General features: G+C 44.2%; 1 protein-coding gene across 1 annotated transcript in view; it reads left to right on the top strand.

The window, feature by feature from the left end:
• LOC123617564 (calmodulin-binding transcription activator 1) overlaps positions 1–12,012 on the top strand; it is a 72,573-nt gene extending 60,561 nt beyond the window's left edge. Inside the window, exon 4 of the mRNA XM_074377515.1 lies at positions 11,748–12,012. Within this exon, the coding sequence (XP_074233616.1) occupies positions 11,748–11,756 (9 nt within the window). The 3' untranslated portion in view covers positions 11,757–12,012. The remainder of the gene's footprint in view (positions 1–11,747) is intronic.
• Positions 12,013–25,966: the final 13,954 nt, after the last annotated feature.

Raw genomic sequence — 25,966 nt, 5'->3', positions numbered from 1 at the left:
AAGGTGCCAAATGCATTATTAAAAAAAGAGTCTATTTATGGGAGATATAGGAGGTGAGGGGTGGGCAGTGGGATATAATTTTAAGTGGTGGTTGGCATTGATGGGTTTGATGCATTAGAATTCAAGATACACCAGTGCAGAGATTTTTATTTGCTGCTCTATCCCCAGAGTTTGGAATGGTGCCTGGCACTGGTAGGTGCTTGATAAATAATTCTTGTATAAATGAATTAATGGCACAGGATCCCAGGGATGGGAAGGAGTGAGTTGTGGAATACCAAGTGTATTGGGAAAACCCAGCTCTCCTCCTGTATGTCTCCTCTTCTGACACCACTGCCACACTCACAACGCTTCACAGACGTGTGGGAACTTTCCCCTACCAAGCAATCCTCTGTGACACCAGCTGGGTATCCTACAACTCAACTCAATTCTGTCACTGTATACCAGCAGTAGTGTCAGATCGCACAGGTTAAGGCCCAGTCCCACCCCACTTCTGTTACCAGTTGCAAGTCCAGGTTGTCACCTGTGCTGACTGATTGGCTATAGATTGGAGGTTCTGTGACCTCGTCCCTCAGATTCCATTCATTTGCCAGAGCCGCTCACAGAGCTCAAGGAAGTACTTACTTTGACCACTTTATTGAAGGATCTGATAAAGGGTACAGATGAGCACCCTGACAAAGGGAGACATAAGCTGAGGTTTTGGGAGGGTCCAGAGTGCAGGAGCTCTCCCCGTGTGGATGTGTTCACTTTCATAGTCTGGAAGCTTTCTGAATCCTGTACTGTTGGGATTTTATGGAGGCTTCTTCATGATCAATTATTAATCCCATTTCCAGCCTCTCTCCATCTCTGAAGAATGGGACATGGGCCTGAAATTTCCAAGCTTCCATTGGTGGCTTGGTCTTTGTGGTGACCAGCCTCCATCCAGGAGCCATCCAGGAGCCAACCCAGAGTTGCCTCACTAGAACAAAGATGCTCTTAGTGCTTTTATCACTTGGAGTTTACAAGGGATTCAGGAGGCCTGTGTCAGGGAAGAGGTCAAAGACCAAATATTGGAACAAAAGATGCTCTTATCACTTGGGCGATTACAAGAGTTTTAGGAGTTCTCTGCCAGGAACTGAGGCCATAGACCAGTATATATTTTCTTTTGTCTCTTACTGAGAGACTAAAATGAGATTAGTGGTAGATGAAGACTTATTGTAGGGAGGGTCTGGGTATTGTAGGGATATTAATACTGATATCCCCAATTCAAATTGCAATTATATTTGCTTTTAAAATTTAATTATTCAATTATATTTTAGATTCTTTGAGTTAGCTTTGTTTCACGGCATTAGTTTTGTCCACTGTATGTTTCTCAGTTGTGTTAATATAATTTACAGATCTATTTATCTTTCCGGGAATTACCCAATTGAGAGGTGACTGTTTTTAGTAATTTTAAAATCCAATTGGAATTATATATTGATTTATATATTGAAATTCTTTTCCAGCCTGTCTTGCTTTAAGCGTTATACTGCCTTAAAGTGGTGGGGTGGGGGGTGTGTGTGTGTGTGTGTGTATGTTTGTACATGTGGCAGGGGTATGGTTGTTTTATGCCAGTTGAACTAGTTTAGCTGGAGTTCAACTGCAGTGGTCAGATATTAGGTTTAAAGTTATACTCTTTGCAGTTACTCTTCTGACTTGTTAATTGGGCTGATCCTGTAGAATGTTTTGTATGGCCTTATCCTAAGTTTAGCTGTGTGATGATCTTCTTGTTGCTTGAAACCATGTTAACCATTAGAAGGAGGCCACATAACTCCTTCTAATTTAGGCATTCACGAAGAAGATTGTCCTTTATTTGCTGAGTCTTACGCTTTTTATTTGAGGATCTGGTGCCATGTATAATTTTGTCATAGCTCAAGAATATCTAACATCTTCTGACTGCTAAGGACTGCATAGGGCATTCCTTTGTTGAAAAGAATTTGATACAGGTGTTTTAAGGCCATTCAGTCATAGCTGGAAGTTGGCTTATATTGACGGACTTTACCTATTAATGAGGAAAAGGAAGCATGGAAAATCACCTACATCTTTTTCTGTCCCAGGGAGTCTATCCCTTCCCATAGCAATTGCTTTACTATATTTTTATTATAAAACTATACAAACATTTAATTTATAAAAGTAATAAATGGTCATTGGAAAAATGCTAACAACATAGGACAGTAGAGGTTAAATTGGAAACTTTTTCTTAAAATTGTACACCTTAGGAGATAATCATCAACAATTTGACTGAGGTCCTCTGGACTTTAAAAATGCATATGTAAATCTGTATGAGTTTGTGTGTGTGTGTGTGTGTGTGTGTGTGTGTGTATGTGTGTGTGTGTGTGTTACCACCCCCACCTCCCCCAACACACACACAGCATCACGGACACCTCTTCCCTAACCATTGTGCTTGCCGGTGCATAGATGTGGCTGTGGATGTGCATAACTGCAGAGCATCGATTTTCTATACAAATTTAAACCAGTCCCTTATTGATTATCCCAGTATTTTGCACACTTCTCCAGTTATTTTCTAAGGAGAGAGGCCCACCAACATAACTGCTCATTAGAGAGTGTAAACATTTGTCATATGCCCTCCAGAAAGATACCGATCTGTACTCTCAATAGCTGAACGTGAGAACGTTCAGTTCTCTAAACCCTGACCAACGCCAAGGATTACCAATTTTTAAAATCTTTCTTGGTCCAATAGGTGAAAAATTATGTCCCCTTTTAATTTGCATTTCTTTATTTCTGAGATGTTTTGGTCACTTATGTTACTTTTTTGACTATTCATTCCTTTGCCCTTTTTTTCTAGTAGGTTCTTCATCCTTTTTATTTCTGATTTCTATGTGTTTTTCTTTTTAAAAAAGTACGTATGATTTTTTTCCTGGCTAGACACCTGTATTTCAGCCTTAATTTTCCCTTTTTTGTCCCTCTGGCGGTCCTGTGGGTCATGCACTCAAACTGGGAACCGTCCTGCCCTTGGTAGCATACCGCAGAAAGTCTCCTTTACCCCAGGTGCTAGTATTTTCCCTGGACTTTCATCTTTGTTTTGAATTTTTGTTCTTAGACGTTTAATACACACAGACATTTTGTATATATGGGCAGAGTGAGGTAGAGCCTCTTATTTGTTTTTTTTCCTCCCCAAATAGATGCTTATTATCGAGTCATTGATCCTTTCCTACTGATTTGAAAGGTTGCCTTTACCTTGTGCTAAATTTCGACAGATACATGGTTTTGTACCTGAAGCTCTCTGTTCATTCATCTTTTTATCTCATGCTTGCATCAGCACCACGTAGTTCTTTCTTTTTTCTTTTTTCCTTACACACTGATTTAGTTTTCGTCAATCTGATATGTTGTGAAGAGAAAATTGTTGCTCCTTTTCCATCCTTAAAGATCTATCAAAAATGGACACCAGGGTTGCGTCCACCTTTGGGCATTGTGAGTAATGTTGCTGTGAGCACGGGTGTATTGAGAACCAGACTTTTTGTGAGAGCTGGTTTTTTCCTCATTTTTTCCACCTCTTATTCAACTAGTCCAGTCTGAATTTAGTTTCCATTGTTGTGCTGAAACCTCTTTCTTAGATCACTAGTGATCTCAAAATTGTTAAAATATAAGGAGCATTTTTCAGTGCTTATTTTATTTGGCTTCTCAAATGTATTCAGGCAGGTCTTTCCCTTTGGCCTCTGGGATGGCAACACCCCCGGTTTTTCTCCCACGTGTTGGGTGTCCTGTCTTGATCTCTTCTATGCACCAGCTTAAAGGTGAAATTTCTTCGGGGCTTGACACTCAGCCTTCTCTGCGTGACTGGTTAAAGTGGGTATTTGGACCGAGGCCCTTCACCTCTTGATAATCCATTTTTACTCTTGGTGACCCTACCCGCTTCCACAGATTCAGCCTGCCGAGGGCTCCTAAATTTGTGGTTTGAACTCTGCTCTGCCGAGTGCCACCTCAGAGCCACCCACCTGGTGTCTCCGCTGGCAGATCTGAGGGGCTGGTTCTGTTCAGCATGTCTGAAATGAGCTACTGGTCTTCCTCTGTCTCTCCTGTCTCATTGAAGGGCACCTCCCAGGGGCTCAGGTCAGACCTGGGGGTCAGTTTTAAGATAAACTTTTACATTTAGAAAGTTTTGGATTTATAGGAAGGTTGCAAGAATATTACAGAGCGTTCCTGTGCGCCCCACACCCAGTCTCCCCTCATAGCAGTAATGTGGCGGTTCGTCCCAACTCATAACCAGTACTGAGGCATTAGCATAAGCCACACGCCACCCATCAGATTGCCTTAGTTTTCCCCTGATGTCCCCTTCTGTTCCAGGACCGCATCCAGGAGGCCACATGACACTTAGTCATCATGTCTCCTTGGGCTCCTCTGGACTGTGATGGTTTCTCCGACTCTCCTTGTTTTTGTTGACCTTGATAGGTCAGGTATTGGTGTGATGCCCTTTGATTTGGGCTTGTCTGCCGTTTTGCTCGTGATCAGGCTGGGTTCTGGGTTTTGGGGGGAAGACCACACAGGTGGAGTGCCCCTCATCTCATCTCATCCAGGGCGCCTGCCAGCAACAGGACCGATCACTGATGACGACGTCAACCCTGGTCCCCCGGCTGGGGCAGAGTTTATCAGGTTTCTCCACTCGAAAGTTACTTCTTAGAATTTTTGACACCTCTTTCATCTTTTACGTATTGAATCCAAACCTATCAGTTCTGTTTCCAAATGAATTTCCATTCTGTCTAAATCACTCTTTACAGCCACCCCTCCAGGCCAGGCCACTATTACCTGTGCCCAGACTGCTTCTAGAGATCTCCAGACCCCGTCCCTGCTTGGACTCTTGCCCCCTCCCAACCCAGTCTCCACCCAGATGCGAGTGGTTTTTCAAAAATGCTAGTTGGATTATGGTGCCTCTTTTCTCAGTCCTTTGAATACTTTTCCGTCATACTGAAGGTGCCATCCCAGCTTCTCAGCATGGTCCACGAGGCGTGTGTAATCTTGTCTGTCACCCCTCCGGCCTCCTGCCAGGCACCTCTCCCCTTGTTCTCTGTTCCAACCACTATCTTCTTCCCCGAGTGCCTTCTGCACTCCCAGGGCCTTCTTGCCACATTGCCTTTTTTTACATGTCATTTCTTCTGCTTAGAAGATGGTCACTCTCCACCGTGTCATCCTTCAGGTCGCAGCTTCATGTTATTTCCCCAGGGGAGATTGCCTGGCCCCTTGCAGAATCGGTACCATATATTTCTGTGGTGTCCTGCACTTCTTCATGCTGCTTGAAGTGACTTGTTCTGTGTGGGATCCTCACCTCGGTGCCTCAGATAGACAAAACTGAGACTTTTCTCTGCTCTTTACCACGCATCCAGGCACCTATAGCCGAGCCTGCTCCATAGCTAGGCGTGCAGCAAATATTTGAATCAAGGAGTGTGTCTTTAAATTATTGAGTAGAACTGCAGAATAGAAAGTAATTACTCGTCCTTTGTTTGCATGCAAATAAGTCCTTGAACTTACTCCTGTGATTCCACTGGTGGAAGTCCCACATGTGTCCTTCTGAATGCCTTGTGTGAGGTGCTGCGATGGGTACAGATGTGGACATTCACCTGCGCTACTTGAGGCCCTAACCATTCATTCATTGCCTTACTCCCCAAACACGTGTTGGGGGCCTCGATGTGCACAGCGTGCTCGTGTGAGACTGTTAAACACCTTTCATACCTGTCAGGGCTAAGCCGTGGAGTAGGACAGCTCTGGACAGATGGAGGTTGAATTCCAGCTCTGCACTTTAACCTTAGCCCATCTGAGGAATGGGGATAGCAGTATCCCTCTTGTAAACCATGGGAAGAATTGGGTGAGAGAGAGACTGGAAGGTGACCAATGTCTTAATCACAGTAATCACAATGGTTATCGCTTTTTAGGTCCTGAGCACCATGCTACTCAGTTTGTATTACTTATTTTCATTAATTCTCCCAGCAACCCTATGAGGTATGCTATAAGTGAAGAAAGTGGAGCTTAGTTTAAAATGTAAACAATTTGTTTGAGTTCAGAGAAGCAGTAAGTGGTAGTGCCTTCCCCGTGTCTTATATAGCCACCCTGTCTATTAGTATAGCTTTATTCTTTGGGGCTTTAAAGACTTTCTAGGCATCAATTGGCATTTAAAAACTGAAGCACCGCCCGAAGGTGTTATGAGCTGGCATTTGTGTCTTACTTTACACTTCGGCAGCTTTGACATCTGTGACTGGGTGCCGGCGGGAGGCAGGTGTGTGTGGGGACTGGAGGGTCGGGTGGACCCACCCGGGCACTTTTTATTAAAATGAGGATTGTGGACTGTTCTAGTGGGCTCACCTGTGGGTTTTACTGAAAAATGCAGATTGTTAGCTCCCCTTTTGATGTGCTAAATTACAGTCTCTTAGGGGAAGGACTTGGGAAACTGTTTTTACGAATGACTTGGTTTAAATAGGGGATTCTTACTCAGTCTGAAGTTTGAAAATCAATGACTAGAGGAAATGGGAAATTTAAGAGTCTTAATGGTCCTGACTGTCATGTCGGAAGCCAGTAGGGCAATTAAAATGAGCACTGGTGTGCAGGTTAGTAAACTTAAAAACAAATCACATAGAAATAAAGTCAACAGTGGACGAACCTGTTTCCTTTTGTTTTATTTCTTATAAATTTGTGTTTGGGGGAATTTGGCATGTATTATTCTTTTTCCCTAGTGGGGATAATACCTGAAAGGAATGTGATAAAGTTGACATAATATAAATGCTAAATCTGAGGAAAAAATTTTAAAATATCTGATGAATTTGCATATCTTGGCAAAGCTAAGAGTATGTCTAAAGCTGATTTTTCAAGTGTCTTAGGGAAACTGTTAGACTGTATGCTGATTTTCAATTTAGAAACTCTGGTAATTTCGACTTGTGGCTAATATGAAAGTTAGTGATCAGTATCAAACGTTTTAAATGCACAGTAGTTATTTATTTACTTTAAACAACAAGGATACTTTTACTCTTTCACCCAAGAAGACCTGCAGCAGGTGCCTCCAGAGCTGGTGGTTCAGGCTTGGAAGGTGGCTCCGCCATGACTCCTGGCTTTCTCTGCACGGTGGCTGCAGCGTGGCTGTGTGGCTTACTGTGTGCAGGGAGAGGGCGAAGTCCCTGCCTTTGCCCACCTGCCCCTCATTCTTTAAAAAAAATTTTTTTTTTAACTAAAAATACTTGATTAATCCAAAAGAAGGCAGAAGAGGAAGAATAAAGGAACAAAGAACACACGGAATAAATAGAAAACAAATGACAGGAGGATTAACTAAGACCCAGCCATATCTATAATTATATTAACTGTAAATGGACTAAATATCCTGATTAAAAGGTGGAAATTGATAGACTAGATTGAAGAAAGCAGGACCCTCTCATTCTTCTTGAACTTTGTTCTGGGATGCAACTAAGTTTCTTTTAAATAGTTTGATCCTTTCAGGTCTTGCATTTTATGATTTATTAGGTGAGTCTGCTGCAGTGCTTGGTCTAAGGCTAATTTCCCCCCACTCTGAGGCCTTCTACACAATGCTTGAGTACTCTGCCCAGTGCCTGGAGAATTTAGAGGTTTTCAGTCTCCACCTCCCATTCTTAAACAGCTTTTTTGAGGCATAATTGGCGTATAATAAATTGCATGCACTTTTGAGAACTGTGCATGTGCACACACCACTTGGCCATCAGCACTCCACCAGGATGAACACATCCCTCACTCTTAAAAGTTCCCTCCTGCTCATGACTGTCCCTTCCTTCCACTCTCTTACTCCTTTTGAAGCTATTAGGGAAAAATCACATTGTTGAGGGTTAAGCCCTAGGTAGAAAGGTATTCTAACTTGTAGTTTTAGCTTTTGTTTTCTTTTTGAGGATTGTGGTGGAAATAATGTGATGGTTGTAGGTGTAGGTTTCTGTATCATTTATAAAAAATTTTGAGAAACAGGGACATGTTTTAGAACAGACTATCTTTGAGAGGCTTGACAGAGGAAATGTATTTTCAGAAAGGTTGAAAAAATGGTAGAAATGTTGAAGCTGGGAGGTAGGTGGGAGGAGGGAGGTGGGAACGCCTCCTGCTGGCAGGGCCTTGCTGGGCCGCACTTGGAGGAGCCACAGACGTGGATACCAAATGCTTTCATTTTCTTGGTTTTTCAAGCAGGCAGTATTTCTAACATGCTGAAAAAACTAACATAAATTCTAACATGAAAGGGTAATAGAAATATAATCCCCACTTAACTGAAGGATATACTTAGCTCAAGTGCATTTTATTCTAGTGAATTGTCTGTTTTATTGAGTGACATTTCAGTGACTTATTTATTTATATTTATAGATTATTTTTTAATGCCCCATCAGTGTGATAAACTTTTGGCTGGACCTTGCTCCTTTTAATCTCCGAATATACTTGCTGAGATTAGATTCTGCTGCAGAAAGCATCATAGTGTTGAGTTAATAGCCATTTTGTAAAAGATTAGTAAAATAGGGCTCTATTTTAATGGATTCCTTCAACTATCTCCTAGCTTCTCTGACTCTGAATTTTCTCAGCTCATTATTTATCATTTCTCTCTGGTTCTTATTTTTGTTTTGTTTTGCGAGTAATATGCTTGAGGTGAAAACGGCAGCCCTTCTGTCGTGGTTAACCTTACTAGGAATGACATTCTTTGTTCTTTGTGTGTTTAGTTGAGAAATGAACCCGTTCTCTGTGCTTAGAACTGCTGGCTAGTCCTTGGCATCACAACACAACACAACACAACAAAACAAAAAACTCCCCAAAACATAGAGTACAGTTGAGTGTGTTGGAAAACATATCCTGCAAAAAGTTGTCCAGACAGTGTGAGAGCTTAACAGGGGTGAGAATTTCCCTGGAAAAGTCTTCTTTGCCAGAACTCTCATGATTTGATGGTCCTTGAAAATGAGACTTGGTGTGTTTCTTCAGTAACGTAGCTCACCAGTGTGGTTGTATAGCTTTCCACTTTCAGGCTGAGGATAATGTGTGGGCTAGTTATGCCCATGAAGTTTTAGGAGTTAGTAGGATTTGGGAGTCTTCCCTGTTTATTCATTTACTGCTCGTCATCCGGAAGAGGATTCTCCTCCTCTGCCGCTGGACATAAAAATGCTTGTTTCCCCACTTAGGGATTTGTTTTGGGTGGAAGAGACCCCCTGAGTCTGCCTGTCCTGGTGTGTATTGGTTCAGTCTGTTCTCAGTCAGCTAACGCCCGGGCCTTACTGAAGAGAAGAGAGGCTTCTGGAGGAGGAAGGAAGGGGATAACTTTGGTCCTCAAGGCACTCTGTCTGGGGTCCAGGAAGGGGACTTGGAGACTGTTTTGTTTCCACAAAGCCCACAGCTTCTAGAATGTGGAGCAAAACTATCGCTTCAACAGACTTCAGGTTGAGTGGGCAGGTGTCAGGGGGTTTCTGTGGGGAAATGGATGTTTCCAGATCCCAGCCTCAGCAGAGGGCTCTGGCCTCGGCTCCTTGGTGTTGGGGCTGAATTGGGTGCCCCCTGGCTGTGCTGGCCCCTTGCTGTCTCTAGGCCTCTTTTTACTTATTAAATTTGATTCCAGGATCCTTAACTGTTAGGGATGTGGGAAACTCCTGGTAGCTTTTACCCCAAATAGCAAACACATTTGAAAAACATTAGCTAAAATCCTTCGTAGATTTTCATAAATCACCTAGAATGTTAGCATTACTGGCACAAATTTACTCAAAGCTACTCGTTTGTCAGAATTTCTAAGTGCTTAGGTAGGGAGGGTTCTGTCTGTCTGTGTTTGTTTCTTAGATTGTATTCATTTCCATGGAATTTGTGGCAATGTGGTTGGTTGGTTGTAATGCTTTCAAGTCCTCAAAGAGCAGTTCCTTACTGTTGGGGGTTACATCAAGTTGGAGGAGGCTGAGGTGTGCAACTGCTGGCAGGGGTTACGCTGGTAGAACAGTTGGGGCTAACACATTTTTCAGAGTTGGCGAGTTTTAGAAATGGTTTAGAAGACTTATAAAAAGCATCTATAACTACTTTATCCTCTTGTCATGAAGAAATTTTTAAATAAATGTATATATTTTGGTAATGAAGGGGAGGTACACATAGATATTTGATCTGAATATACTTTTTCTCATTTTAAATAGGAAATATTGTAATAAAACAAAACTTGGCTAACGGTGTACTGCTGGCTTCTTGCCATTTCTCAGGAACGTGCTGAAGTGGCCTGAATAACAGCGCCACCGAAACAACGTGCGCTTTGTTTTGATGGGGGATTGATTCCTTCTGTCGTGTGCAGAATTGTTTACATGCCTCCCAGCAACACGTACATAGGTGACAGACGTTGCAAGAGATGAGCATCCCAGATGAATGAAATGCTAGTTTACTTTTCAGTAGCTGTGGAACTTAAAAAAAATCATGCTTTTAGAAATGTGGCCTTGAGGCACTAACACGCTTGTATCTAGTGCATGAGGCTCTGCAAGATATTTTTAACAAAACCTAATCAGGGGGAACAAAATCTTTATGGAGTTTGTTTGTTTATTGATTGCTCTAAGCCACCAGAAAGAATATCCTGTTCCTTTTAATAAAATCCTCTGGGCAGTTGTCTATATTTTAATATTAAGTATTTTTGGAATTTGATTTTTAACAAGGCAAACTCAAATGTTAGATATTGTAGGACTGAAGCTAAATGAGGAGACTGGAAGAAGGAACAGGACTGAAAGTTCTTTTCTGCTAGTCATGCTCTCATTTTCCCTCAGAGCTGGGGAGGCATCATTTGCATTGCCTGTTTGAACCTGCCGTCCAGCAAGAAGTAGGGAACTTGGATCCTGCGATCCGAGCATGTAGCCTGCTCAAGTTTAGTTGTAGAGTGGAGACTAAAGATCATGAGAAATAAAACAGTAGTCATTTTATTTACTAGTGAAAGGACTATGGGAATGATTTACTGTCACCGCTAATTGTCATGCTTGCTTTTGCTGCAGAGTTAAGTATGCCATGGGTTACGTGGTAGCTACATGAGGCAAAACAAAACCTTAGCTGTGTCCTTTTATGGTTTACTAATGTCCTTTTTAGTTTGTTAATGAGGAAGACAAGTAAATAATAACGAGAAATTGAGGCCTAACCTGTCATATAGTTTTTTTCCATTGTTGAGATAGTCTTTCTGTCAAGTTTCTATTAATTCTGTGTAATTCCAGGAGAAATAGCAAGTTATTTTGCCTAAAATGTCTTTTTCCCCTGGTGCAGTGAGAGTTGAGTGTGAGAACAGATCTTAATAGATATAGTTGCACAGTTTATTTTATCCTGTATCACTTTATTACTGTCTTCTAGAACATTGTTATACTAAGTGTTCCAATAATGGAAATTTTATGCAGCTACTTCAAATGAAACAAATTTGCAAAAACTCAATTCTGGAACTCATTCCTTGAGGAAACGGAAAAAAACTCACCACGCTGTGACCAAATTAGATTTCTGATATGTTGCCAGCTTATCAAACACTGTCAATTCTGGAAGACAGGGTGTGGGGTCCGGTGGAAATGTCAGTCCTTCTCAGACATTTATAGTTGGAGGTATTTTGGGGTTTTAATATGATTGAATGGTTAAATCTTCACAAAAATTTTGTTGGTAACAGGTAATTGAAATTTGGTTTTGTGCCTAAATAAAAATGGCTTTACATGGAATCAGGAATGACTGTGTTCAATTACAGGGGAGTCTTCTTTTCAAGAACTTGATTTTAAATTTTCGGAGATATCAGTTTTACTTACTGGAGCTCCTTTGTTTTGCAGAGATCATGATGCAGCCGTCCTTTTGGATTTCTTTTTAATAATGTGTGACCCTTCACCTTTGATCCCCTGACCTGCATTACCTTGGTAACCATTTCATTTTTTAATTTAATTTCATTTTTTAATTTTGCTGTACAAGCTGTAACATTTCATCTCTCAAAGTGTAACACGCTGATTTCTTCAAATAGAGATACCCCTTTGAGCGATAAATTTGCAAAATGCTGTCTTCATTTTCTGTATTAAAATTCATTTCAGTTTTAAAAATAAAGTGTAATCTGTGTTTTCATCCTTAAAAAATTTAAGTTTAATGAGTGCATTTCCCCATACAGTATATCTCCTTCTTGATTCATGTTTTGCAGTAGCTAAATTAACTTGATGTTCACACGTAGCGCGCGCTCCCTCCCTCCCTCCCTCCCTCCCTCCCTCCCTCCCTCCCTCCCTCTCTCCTCTCTCTCTCTCTCTCTCTCTCTCTCTCTCTCTCTCTCTCTCTCTCTCTCTCTCTCTCTCTCTCTCTCTCTCTCTCTCTCTCGCACACGCACACCCATCCCAGACACCCGGGGTCCCACCCCACCCCCACGCCACCGCCCCTTCCCTTCTCTCACCATCACCACACCACACACCCCTTCCTTTGCAGATTAACTCATCTTTTTTCCAGAAATAGTGGCAACTTGAATTACTCATCTTAGCTGCCACATTCTACAACCTCAGATTACATTTTATATTCTCAAGTATTGATGGGAGAAAAGGTTTGACCCTTTAATTCCACATATGGGCTGGAAGATAAGAAAGTTGTCTCCTTTCCAAAATTCACCTTTCCCCTTCCTTCAGTATTTTATTCTTTATCTAAGGTATAAGTTAAGAACAAGCAACATTTTAAACCTGATCAGAAGTGCCCTTTTGTCTCTGCTGAAACCTGATCAGTCCACTGTGATGGTCCATATACCAGATTGCTTTATGCGTATGCTATTTCATGACTGTTTTTCAGACAATGCATTTTTTAATTGTTTTCCACTTTTCAGAGTATTCTCCTTCAAAGCAAAAAAAAAAAAAAACCCTACAATCTAAAAACAAAAATCAGATTTGACTTAATTCTTTGAACTGGCAAGATATTCTTGAGAAATCATGTTCTTTAAAAAAAAATGTGAAATCTCTTAGCTTGGCCTGCTGAAGCACAGATTATTTTTTAAGAGTCTCATTATTTTATTCTCCAACATTTAATGCTGATGCTTTAATTGCACACAGCTGAAGCTGCTAAATGAGCATGGAAATGGATTTAAGTCCTCTCTGAGCTTTGTTGATACCTATAAAAGTTTATGTCATTCATTAGAACCACAAATTAAAATTAGTTGTAGTGAGCTGTTGATTGGAGATTGGAACTCTCACGGACACTTCTGCAGGCTTACTGGCTCATCTTTGTCTGCTACACTTATATGCCTGGGAAACTGCCTTTAGCCTATTGGGCATCTTTTCACAGAATGGCAAACTGTCAGAGCTGAGAAGTACAAGTAGGTAAAACATCCTGTGATTACAAAGCCAGAAAGCACGTGGAACGAGTGTTCTACCACTTGGGAGCCGCTACTTTATCCAGACATGCATTTTAAGGTGATTTTTTAAATGATGTTTTCAGAGTTGTGTAGGAATGTTTTCCAGATCCCATCCTGTGTCGGTCCCTCTGGTGCTGCATCCTTCCAGCACTGAGGGAGTGGTGCGTAGCTGGGAGTTGACTGAGCAGATGGTCACAGGGCTGAGACGGGCCGTTGAGTGGTGTCTGCCCACTCTTGCTTAAGCAGCCCTGTACCTGCCTGGCCCCCGAGGGCCAGCTGGCTGGTGGTCCTAGAGTCACAAGCTCCCTGTTGACAGAACCAGGGCTTCTTAGCACCTGCCTGTGGGCTGCCGTGTCCTTTAGAGGTGGTCAGTTACTTTATTCGTAAGTCTGGTCGGAGCTAAAGAGATGTGAGTAGGCACCCAAGAGAAATGTTTTTATTGTGATAATGTTACTTTGCAATTAGGTCAAAGAGAGCTGGTATATGGACACATTTATTACCTATTTTCAATGAGCATTGCTTATTTGTAATAAGTTGTAAGGCACATAGATATAATTTTTATAAGCATGATTTGGTGAGAAAATCCTAGTCTGAGAGGCAGAAAACCTGCTTTTGACCAGCAGGGTCTCTGGATGTGCTCTTGGTATCTCGTAAGGTAGTGACACAAAAAACTAAAAACCTCACATAGAAAGACTTCAAAAGGCTTTCATGTTGGGGGTGAAAACAGCGAAATCAGTTGTTCGGCTTCACGTTCAGGAGTTTGTAAAACATGTCATTGATTCGATTTGAGTTTTATCGGATGTGAAACATAGGTATTGTGTGTCTCCTACTCGCTTGTCAGGGTTGTTGGGAGGATAAGTGAAACCGCGTGACGGATACCCTGGAGCCCAGAAGAAAGGGCACACGCAGCAGCTGCATTTTCCTGCTGAGAGGCCACGGTGCTGTGTCCTCTGGTGAAGGCGGGGGGCGTGGGCTGGGGTCGGGCTGCCTTGCGTCGAATCCCTCCCCCCCAAGACAGTTACCTCGCTTCTCTGTGCCTCAGTTTCCCCCTCTTTAAAATGGGGTTGATAATACCAGTGCCTACTCCGAGGGGCATGGAGAGTCTGGGGTGAGTTGCTGCATAGGAAGTCCGTACTTAGAGCGGCAGCCGGCGTGCAGTGTGGCCGTGTGCTTCAGGCAGGACCCTGCGCACCAGGAGCAACCCAAGCAGAATGGGGCTTTCTGTGAAATGGAATTCTGAGAGGAACCTTGCAGAAAATTAAACTTTGAAGAGTTTCCCTGTTAGCCTTCCAGCATTGTCTCGGAGACCCAGGCAGGCTTGCTTACAGAGGGAGGAGCCGGATAGTTTATGGCAATTAAGCGCCTCTTAAACAATGCAATGCATCCGGGTTCCTAACTTTTTAGGAAGAAAAGTTTGGGTGCTTGAGAGTTAACTTAACCCTTTGCTGATAGGTTCTGTTGTTTTAGCTGTTTTTGGCTACGGAGCCCCAAGAAAGCCCCGTGGGAGAGGCCCCATCTTTTACTTAGTCAGCACTTACTGAGTCTCTCTTAGCATCAGTAAGCTGTCTGGCAAGCTTTCAAGGAGGCAGAAAGCGTTGAACTGTTGGGGGATTTTTACCTTGTGTGAAGAGGCTGCAGTGCCTTGTCTTCGGTGGAAGTGGGAGGGGAGTCGCTGTCACGTGTCAGGTTTCCCCCGGTGCTTTCCACATCATCGTCTGGGTTTACCTGTGAGGTTGGTGGTGTTTGCTAACCCTGTGTTACAGCCGAGGACACTGACGCTCGGGTAGGTTAAACCCGCTCTCACAGGGTCACAGCCCGAGTAAACTGCAGAATTGGGGCTTTAACCCCCTGCTGCCTTCTGTTTGCCGGCAAAGTTGGCCACACCCCGGCAGGAAGTTCTGCCATTTGGTTGCGGGGGCCTCAGCTGCACTCATTCCTATCCCTCAGCCTCCAGCGACGCCCCGCCACCATCACCAGGATGGCCCATCCTTCATGTGGCGCTTTGAGGGGCTCATGGCAGCCCTTCCTTGATCTCAGCTACACATCAGGATCACTTAAAATACGGGGCACTGGTCCCACCCCAGACTCGGCTGGCTTTTTTAGCATAGAGCCCCTGATTAGTAGGTGCAGAAATACAGGGCATTTATGTTATAAGCAAGAAAAAAGTATAAATAATGCGTGCACATGGGGACCCATGCTTCCAGAACATGGGCCAATGCTGTTAATTCTATAGTTAGCTTCACTGTAAGTTAAAGTAGGCCTTTGTGGGCCAGCTTGGTAGTTCACCCACAAGTAACCAGCACCCTTTCTATGGGAAGAGTCCAGCTGTCCTCTCCATAGAATATAGCCTCTGGGAGTGGGCATTTGACCACCACAAACACCAGGTTTGAGAGTGCTTGTGGGGCAAAATGAGGCAGCAGACAGGCAGCCTCCTTTCTGCTTCGCTTTTTCACTTCCTTTTCTCTCCCCCTCTTGTATGCATTTATTTCTCCGTGCCTCCTTCCCTCTCCTCCCCAACCCCCTCTTCCTCTGTTTCTCTTTTTCTCCATCGTCTACCACGTGCTTTGGGTGTATCTATCATCAGACTGTAACATACTCGAGATCCTGCAAGGAACCTGGCACCATGTCGTGGGTGTCCCCAGCAGTTGACATGTGTTGATTTGTCTCAGGATCTGTCTTTCAGAGGTGGAGGCACTACCCCAAATCACTCTGAAAATTGCCAGATTTTGTGTGGTCCACAACTCTTAAGTGGAGTGGTTTTTATCTTTAAAATGTAGCTAATTTGGCATAACAGTTTGAGACGCCATCACTGACCAGGATGGGATCTGGGCCATGTGATGGGCTTGGCCATGCTAGAGGTGCTTGCATCTGGCTTTTAGTGTATCTGCTGCGTAGCTTGTGGAGCTGGGAAGTCTGAAGTCATTTTGGTGATGGCGGAGCCGCTCCTGAGAGGGGCAGGCCCTTTCTGGAGGCCCTCAGCCGGTCCAGACCTGCTGCCCGGGGAGGGGCGCAGATCCAGTGCCGGAGCACGTGGATGTCATTGGTGCCTGTGGCCTTGGGAGATGACGGAGAAATAGCCAGTCTCCCCCCTTCTGCATTTCTTCCGTCACCTCCCCTCTCAATGAACGAATGATGGAAGGTTAGCACGCTTTGAGGCGGCCAGCAGCTGTGTGTGGCCCCCGCCCAGTGGGTCGGGCTGGCTGGCATTGAGCAGGTCCTGTGGAGGCAGTAAGGAGACTGAGACACAGGGTCTGAGTATGGAAAGAAATTTTTGCCCTTCAGTGACAGCCTGCCCTGGCAGCGGGGGCGGTGCTGAGGCAGACGGTGGCTGCGGGCTAGTGCACGGGATGCACCTGCTGTTTGTTTTCATCTGTGCCTTTCCTGTCGCTGGGAGACCGCCGCTCTGGTTAACGTGGCTCCGGGCGACACGCCTCAGAGTCATAGGACTTAGACCAGACTTTCCACGCGTGTCTGTGGGCGGGTTCAGGAAGGGACCACATGCTAGGCCAACAGCACACGTGCCCGCACAGGACTCGGACTAGTCAGCCTGATACCAGCCCTCGGCGCTCTTCTTGCTGGTCCTTGAGAGCGTTTTACCCCTTAGCCCTTCATGTTCCCAAGGGAGAAGCCCGAAGGCCTTCTGTGTTCTTCTGTAGCGATGGGAAGAGGCCCGGCAGGGCGGGTTGCAGCCTGTGGCGGCTGTTTGACACTGGGTTCCGTGACCTCCTCTGGTGCAGTCCAGCGTCTGTCACAGGTGCTGGCATGTAGGAGACACCCAGCAAACATTCTCTCTCCTTTCAGCTCTCATTAGCACAGGTAATTAAGAACAGGAGCTGATAGACTGCACGTATCTGTGCAGAGATATATCTGTAATTAAAGTTTTAATTAAAGAAACACCAGACCAGGCAGATGGTTCTTATCCCTGCATCCTGTAAACCAAACAGCCATGGCTTTTCGATCTTGCAAACAAGCAAAGCAGAGTAGCAGCCCTCCTAGGAGTGCCCAGAGGGGAGAGGTAGTCTTACTGACCAGCCATAATCTAATTTTGGTAGCACCTTCTATGATGCCAAATCCAGGGATAATCATTGCAGTTTGAAATGGAAATTCAATACATCAAAGTTATGTCCCAACCAAAGCTTTTAAGCCTCAAGTCAAGGGCATTACCGCAGCCCAGCTGGTGTATCACAAGGCATGTGGTTTTGTGCTAGATCACAAAAGCTGACCAAGGGTTATTTAGGATCGTCGGCTAAATACGGTATTAAGTTAGAGCGCTGTCATCCTGACTTTCAGGTTCTGCCCCTGTGTAGCAGCTCAGGACAGAGGTGGGACGTGTGCTGTCCAGCTCATGCGTGTCCTCTGTGCTGTGTCACCGTGACCTCAGTGACCAACCAACTGCAGAATTAAAAAACAAAGCAGCCGCTGGGCGGGATGACAGGAAAAGACGAATCTCAGGACTTAGCTCTTCTGCGAAAAACCTCCCCCAGTGAGTCCCTGCCACTTGCCCTGTGGTGTCACTGTCAGCAGGAGGGGGCAGGCAGTTCACTTTAACCTCGTGTGGTTCACCCGCTCCTTGACCCCCAGTTTCTTACCCTTCGTCATGATCGTTTACTTACCCAAGCACATGACTTCCTGGCATTCAGTGCAGGTGGGCACTTACACACCCGCATTCTATGGTGGTTGATAAAGGTGTGTTTTCACCACCTGTGTCTCACTCATTTATTCTCTGGTCAAACCAGCACTGAAGATGCTCGTTTCTTATTTCACAGTCAAACATCTTAGTCTAGAGGATCAGGAGGGAAGTTGTCTACTTTGCTTAATGGTGGGGGGACCTTATCGTCCCTGTTTCTTTAAAGGAGGAAGGGTTTCTCACTGGAAGGAGAGCCCATGTTACACCAGGCCATGTATAAGCATCTTCACATTAAAGACCAATTCACAGAATGGTGGAACTCAGAGGTGCTTTAAGTCATCTTAATACCATTTATAAATCAAAACTCCGTCGCCTTAGGAGAGTTGTCAAGTCCTTGATCCTCGTGATGGTTGTGAGTGATGAGTATGTGTGATGCGTAGATGGAAGTGTTTTTACCACCTTTTTTGCCCGGGAAAGACTTTCATTTGAGGAGATGTTCTTTGTTTTTAGAAGTCAGTTAAATGTAAGCTACTTTGAGTACGCCGTCTTTCATGCGTGTGTCCAGGAGATACTGTCAGGCCCATGTGGAACTGCGCTGCTAAGGTATTAAGTTGGCATTTTACATGCGGAATTTGAACCTGACTATGCAATCTGCTTCTTCTCTGATTCAGTTAGAGACCTGAACATGTAACCTCTGAGTATACAGCACAGGTTTGAATTATGGGAGGTTTCTCGTGAAGTGACCCTATTGCTGCTCAGAGGGTGGCGGGTGTGCCTCCTTCAGCGTTCTGCACAGAAACATCAGCAGACCCCCCTAGAACCGCAGGGTTTTTGTTTCTCTTTCTGTGGTGGGTGTCCGGAAAGCTTTTGCCCTCCCTGTTATCTGTGTGGTGGTGGGGGTGGTGGAGTGTTCTGTCTTCTCCGAGACTGACATATTCAAACATTTATTCATTTGTTCAGTACGTACTTACGGAATGCACTGTCCTAGGTGAGGAGAATAAAGTAGTAAACAAAACAAAGCCATTTCTCACAAAGAGCCTGTCTTCTGGTTGGCGAGGAGGGGTAATAAACAATAAACAGAAAGCAAGTAACACGAATTGAGTGTTCTGTGTGCCAGTTACATTCATTAACTCGCCAGGCCTCAGAGCACTGAGGACGGAGGTGCTTTTCGTGTCCTCATTTCACAGATGAGGACACTGAGGTACAGAGGTAAAAATAACTCCTCGGTGCGCGCGGCTGGTCCTGGGGGCTGCCGGCGTTCCAGCCCCGGTCGTCTCCCTCCAGGTGTCATGCCCTCAGACGCCATGCTGTTGTTTCCCTGTTGAAAAACTGCCGAATCAGTTAATCTCTAACTAAATGAAGAAATAAACATCATATGAGAGTAAGTGTGACGAAGAATAGCGAAGCACGGCAGACCGTTTTAAGGGTTCCTGGGTGTCGGCGTGCCCTGGTTTGGCTCGACTAGCAGGTGTCTCTCCTCAGGTGATTTGGAGGAAGTGACACATGATTCATGTAGATATCTGGGGTAAGAGTATTTCAAGCAGAGGCAATAGCAAAAGCCAAGGCCCCGGGGCAGATGTGGGTTTGGCCATAGCAAAAGAAGTGGGCAGGCCACTGTGGTCGCGCTGAGGGGTACGAGGCAGGGGAGGAGCATATGAGGTGGTCAGGAGCAAGAGCCCATACCGCCCTGTAGGTCGAGCTAAGTTCTTTGATTTTACTGAATGAGAAGGGGAGCCCTGCAGGATTTTCTGAGCAGGAAAATGACGTGATTAAAAGGATCACTCTGAATGCAGTGCAGAGAGTAGCCTAGGGCAGGGGTTGGCATACTATGGCCCGAGGGCCAGATCCAGCCTGCTGCCTGTTTTTGTACAGCCAGCTAACTATGAATGCTTTTTACATTTTAAAATGGTTGGAAAAAGGTAAGATGAATAATAATAGTTTGTGGCACATGAAACTTGCATGAAATTCAGATTCCAGTGTCCGTTTAAGTTCCAGTTTACTGGCACAGAGCCATGCTCATTCGTCTGCGTATTGTCTGAGGCTGCTTTCAAGCTGTAACAGCCAAGTTGAGTAGTTGCAACAGAGACCATCTGGCCCACAGAACCTAAAATATTTACTATCTGGCTCTTTAAGATAAAGTTTACTGGGCACTGGTTTAGGGGGATAGGGATAGAGACAGGGAGACCGGTGAGGAGACTGTTGCAAGGGCTGGTGTGGCTTGCACCAGGGCAGCAAGTGGGCAAATGCTGGATGTGTTTCAAAGGAAGAGCTGATTGGTTGTCTGTAAATATGAGGAGTTGGGGATGAAGCCAGTGTTTTTGCGCTGAGCGACTGGAAGGATGAAATTCCCGTTCACTGATCTCAGACCCGGGGAGCAGCAGGTTGGGGAGATGGGTGAGGAGAGAGCTCTTGGATATGTTAACTTTAATATGCCAAGTGGAGGTGTCAAGTAGGCAGTCACAGTTTAGACCCTTTAGCGTTTTCAGCATATTGAAGGTTCTTGAAGCTCTGGGCTAGATGAAATCCTGTAGGAAGAGTGGATGGAGAGAGAAGTTCAAACACAGAGCACGGGATACCCAGTGATAAGAGGAGGGAGGAGAAGAAAGGGCAGAAGATGAGAAGGAACACCAGGGAAGGAAGCCGGGAGAGCAGGGTGTCTGGGAGGAGTGTTTCAAAGCAGAGAGCGTGATCCTCTGTGTCAAATACTGCTGAGAACTGACCTTGGGTCCGGCAGCACGGAGGTCCCTGGTGACTGATAAGAGCTGGACGAGTGAAAGGGTAAGGATGTCACTGATTCTAGCTGGTTCAAGCAAAAATGGGAGGATAGGGCATTGAGCAGGCACTTTCAAGGAGCTGTGTTTTCTGCTGCCCCAGGGCAGTCCAGGAGAGGGCAGGGAGCTGGATCTAACCCGGAATTGGGATCTTGTGAGGGGAGTGCTACGGAGCTCTAAGCCAGGCAGGGAGCACAAGTGAAGCAGGAGGGAGATGAGGGGCAGCAAGAGGCCCTGGGGTCACTAGATTCAAGGGGTAGGGCCAAGAAATTGTTGGAGTTGGTATAGTCAAAGAGTAGGGTGCTTTTAAAAGTGATGTTATGAAGGGGTGCAGTTGTGGTTAACATCAAGTTCTAGGGCGGTTCGTCCAGTAGAAGTGTAATGTGAGCCACATGTGTAATTTGTAACGTTCCAGTAGCCATATTTTTAAAAAGTATAAACAAATGAAATTAATTTTACTAACATTTTATAAAGCCTGATGTATCTAAAATGTAATGTGCACATGTAATCAGTATAAACATTATTGAGATATTTTCCCTTTATTTTGTACTCCACCTTTGAAATCTGACATGGATTTTATACTTCCAGCACATCTTAATTCAGACTTAGGCACATTTTAGGTGCTCAGTAGCCTCCGGTGGCTTGTGGCTCCCACACTGGACGGCGCAGGTCTTGGGAATGAGCATGGAAATGCAGTCCAGGGCTGGCGGAGGGGAGTGGGTGAAGGAGCAGAGAGACCAGGGTTTCTGAAGGCTTGTCAGTGTGGATCTGAAACCACTTATGACTCCTGATGAGATGAGCAGGGTTGGAGAGGAAGGAGAGGGAGGCCTGGGCTGCTGCAGGGGCCACTGCTCTGACCTTCTCCCCGCCCTGGAGCATTTCCTTCCCCAGGTCCTGTCACATTTCTCAAAGCATCTATGAGGTTCTGGTGGATGGCTCTTGCCTCAAGTCAAATCCAAGTGGTAACTCCTTGAAATTAGGGGCTTGAGGTGAGATTTCTGAGTCACAGTAAAACATCAGAACACAAATCCATAATTTTGACAGATCTTCTAAAAAGGGCAACTTCACTTGGGTTTTTACTTTTATCCTTTAGATTCTTACCTTTATTTGTCATATCTTTAGATTCCTGTCCTTATTTTGGCATGATCTCCAAATTCCTCAGATTCTATTAGTTGTGCTTAACAATCCTGAATGTGTTTGAATCCCTGCGGAAGCCCACGTTCAGTAGCTTTGAGGCAGTCCCAGGTGATACAGCTTACAGAACACACACACATGCACACACACACACACACACACCCCCACTGCAATAAATTACATAATGCCATAAAGCGAGTCACATGAATATTTTTGGTTTCCCAGTGCATTTAAAAATTATGTTTACACTATACTCTAATCCGTTGAGTGTGCAATAGCATTATCTAAAATGTATGTAACTTACAAAACTTAATTAAAAACATACTTTATTGCTAAAAAATGTTAACCATCATGGAGCCTTCAGCAAGTCGTAATCTTTTTGCAATAGTAACATCAGAGATCACTGATCACAGATCATCATAACAAGCAGAATAATAATGAAAAGTGCAAAATACTGTGAGAATTACCAAAATGCAACACAGACGCTCAGTAAGCAAATGCTGCTGGGAAAATGGCGCCGATAGACTTGCTGGACACGTGGCTGCCACCGACCTGCAGTTTGTAAAAAATGCAGGATCTGTGAAGCACAGTAAAGCAAAGTGGTGTGTGTGTGTGTGTGTATGTGTGTTGCTTTGCTCCACAATGTGTGTTTAAAGATTAGGAAACATGGATGGTGAGGTCAGAGAGCTGTGTTTTAGCCTTGCAGGCCAGGGAAAGTGAACGTTTTGAAAGGGTCGACAGGAACAGCAGTCCACATGCTCTCCTACCCCCTGTACCAGTAAGGAACCCTGGGGGGTAGGGAACAGATCCCCCATTCTGTACCTTTACCAAGTTTAAATTGCTTTAGTTTATTCTCTGTGTTTAAGATTAACCCCCAAATCCTCAAAAGTCCTGCCAGCCCCCAAATTATGAGGCGCCCACTTGGAGCCAGGCGTTTGTGAACCTTCCGTCCTTGGATGACCTCGCGTTGAAGGCATAACTGCTTGTTGGTTTCGTGTAAACTGAAGTCTCGAGAATTCAGGTCTACCGCGTGTTTTCAGCGTCCAGAGCTCAGTAATCCCCTGAGCATCGGAGAGAGTCCCCTTGGTCCCTGACTCTGTGCTTTTATATTTTATGTTTAGCTTTTAAATATAGACTCCTTCTCACATGTTGTATTCATTCACACGGAAGAAAAAACTCAGTAAACACAACTTAGTAATAATGAAAGCTTACCCATTTCATAAGTTTTCTTAAACTCTCTTTATTCTAATTAAAATGTTTCCATCTGATGGGAAAGTTTATGAATGGCAAGAACTAGAAATTTAGCAAGAAATTAAAAGAACGTTAATGACTTTATTGGTGTTTGTTTTGAGGTTTTTCTCCCCACTACATGGTGTGTTGCTTAGAAAGTCACTCCTGTGCACGTAAGTCTTTATGACAAATGGACTGGAATGTATCCCAGCAAAAGAAGAGCTGTGTTTTGACGCCACTTGTGAATTATAACACATCATGTAAGAGAACCAAGGGATTAACTTTTTAAAAGTGTTAGCGTAATTACTTAATTTGGTACACACACAATTCTAGTTTCTTTGAAAGTGAAGGTCAGCGTGTCTAGGAGACTAGGAAGTGAGCATTTGGATATTTGCTCATTTAAAAAAAAATTAGACCTGGATGGCTAGCATGCTCTTGTTTTAATTCTTGCCTCAAAAAATCTAAAGCATAACATTTAAATTTGTAATTTATTTCTTCAGAGATTTAGTGCTAGAATTTAAACTTTAAGTGACGTAGCCTGTGTAACCTTAACCAAGGCAGCTGTTTGGCCTGTAGTAGGCAAGCGCTTCCCTGCCCGCATCCTCAGGGTACCTAGAACCCACGCACGTGCAGCTCTCTGGATGGCTCTGTGTATTGTCACCTGGATTTACCTTTACTAATAAGGTATTCGTTAACCCGACAGTTGCATCTCTGGATGCAGGTAGAGAAGTACCAGCCCCCAGCCCTTCATGAGCAAACATGGCACATCTCCGCCAGCCACATTCACCACCCCCAACACACACATGTGTCCTCTTGCACTTCTGTCCTTTCACACATGCTGTTTCCTTCTCTGCGCCAGCCCTTCCCCCCAGTGCTGCCGATTCTGGCAGGTGCTCCCAGGGACCAGCCTGGGTGTCCCTCCTCGTGCACCCTTCCTGCACAGCCAGCCCGGTTGGTTCCCTGTCATCATGGACACTGCTTTCCACACCCCTCTAGGGCCCTGGGCACGTCTTACTGTTGTTTCTCTCTTTATTGATGTCTTTAATTCAGTAATCTGTGCACTCTTTGGAGCAGGGGCTGGGCCTCACCTGTTTCTGTTTCTGTTGCACCCAGCCCAGTATCTGCATGTGGTTGTGGGTGAATGAATGTGGGTGGACGAATGGGGAAGTGATGATTGATGGATGGGGTTGTGCACCTTCAAGCCAAAGAGATAAACTTAGTAACTGTTTGGGGGAAAGAGAATAAATACTGTTTTTGTTTATATAAATCTTAAAATTTGGTAGCAGAAAGCAAATGTGCTAAGAGCAATGGAAAATAAATCAGAAGCTGTTGCCTGATTTCATGGAGACAGTCACATTTTATGTAAAAAAATATGTATATATAATTTACATTTGATCGCCTTGAAACCTTCCATTTGTTGTTCTGGTGTCTTAGTTAATTATTTAATTGAATAATGCCTAAGGAAATAGATTGTAAATGTCATGAGAACTTCCCTTGTAAGAAGCTTTTTTCTTTTTGTAATGTGTCCTTTTTAAAAAGAACTGTCTTCAGGACTTGTGAAATTGGCCTCTGAGCCTTGGACACGTGCCTGAATATGACAGTTCTTTTTTTACTAACCTTGCTTCACTGGAATTGAATAGTTAAGCTTATTGTCAGTCAGTTTGAGGTTTGGTTGGAAATCAGCTCCAAATTGGAAAAACAAATTAGACAGCATCACTGCCCCCACCTGCAGCACGGCTTGCTCCCTGCGTGCCCTTTAAGACTCGGTAGCACAGCATTCAGTGTTTTACCCCACGTCACGCACTTTATGGCTTCCCCCTTAGATAGTAGCTAAGCAAGGGGGGTACGTGAGAGGTTAGAGGAGATGGGTCTTCTGAGCTTGCGTCAGCGTCCGTGTGAATTTGGTAGTTTTAAGGGCACCGCAGAGGTCACCCACAGCTTACCATTAGGCTCTTACATAATTAGGAACTCTTAGTCCTTTTCCTTATTCAGTAACCCTTTGAAATACCATATTTTTCTAACCTGTGAAACTGACCTAGGAAGTAATGATTGGAAATGCTGGGAATTCAATTTAAGAAGTTCACCTTTGTCATCCTGTGCTTCAACTAATAGTCTCTAGCAGGGGAGCCTCTCGAAACATTGTGTTCTGTTCTATCAATATGTACTTAGACGCGTTAATCTGAATTAGAGAGCTGATTGTACATAATGACTCCCCTGGGACGCTGTTAGAAAAAACAAAACAAAAACTTAAGTGGTTTACTGAATATGCACAGTCAGTAAAAAATTCTCCTGAATTAGTGTTAATTGAATCTGAACCTTGATCATCTTCCAACCTTTAATTTTTAATTTGATCCTTTAAAAAGTTTTGTGGCCTCTTAAAGACACAACCTACAACCCAGTAAAAGTTACGCTGTATTGATTACAAAAAGATCGATTGTAAAAGAACTGATTTTGAGTTCCCGCAGGGAAGTCAGTCAGATGTGTGGGAATATGTTTGTATGTAGTTGTGCATGCAGTACATTCGTGCATGTATGTGCACAGACATATGTATGTGTTCAATATGTACTTTAGTTTGCCTTTATCCAGATGTCTTCTCTCTCTGCCTCTGGAAATGGGGCAAATTTTCTTCAGTTAAAAACGGAAATAGAAGCAATGGTCTTGACCCACTTTACGCTTATTTATTTCAGGCTCTCAGCACACACTTGTTCACGGGTGCAGCAAGAAGAGGGATCCACGGAGCTGGAGCCGTGAGGGCTGACACACCGGAGTGGGAGCTGGCAGGACTCGCAGGGAGAGCTCTGCCGTCCCGCCAGCTCCATATCTGGCGTCAAGACAATTCTATTAGTGAATTAATTGTACTCAGAACCCAAAATTAATTTGAACCGAATGTTACTAAAAATGAAATAGATTAAAGTA

This window comes from Camelus bactrianus, chromosome 13, assembly GCF_048773025.1.
Source record: "Camelus bactrianus isolate YW-2024 breed Bactrian camel chromosome 13, ASM4877302v1, whole genome shotgun sequence".
NCBI classification, from domain to species: Eukaryota; Metazoa; Chordata; class Mammalia; order Artiodactyla; family Camelidae; genus Camelus; species Camelus bactrianus.
Note: the sequence above shows the minus strand (reverse complement) of the source record. Positions and strands in the feature narration are given on the sequence as shown.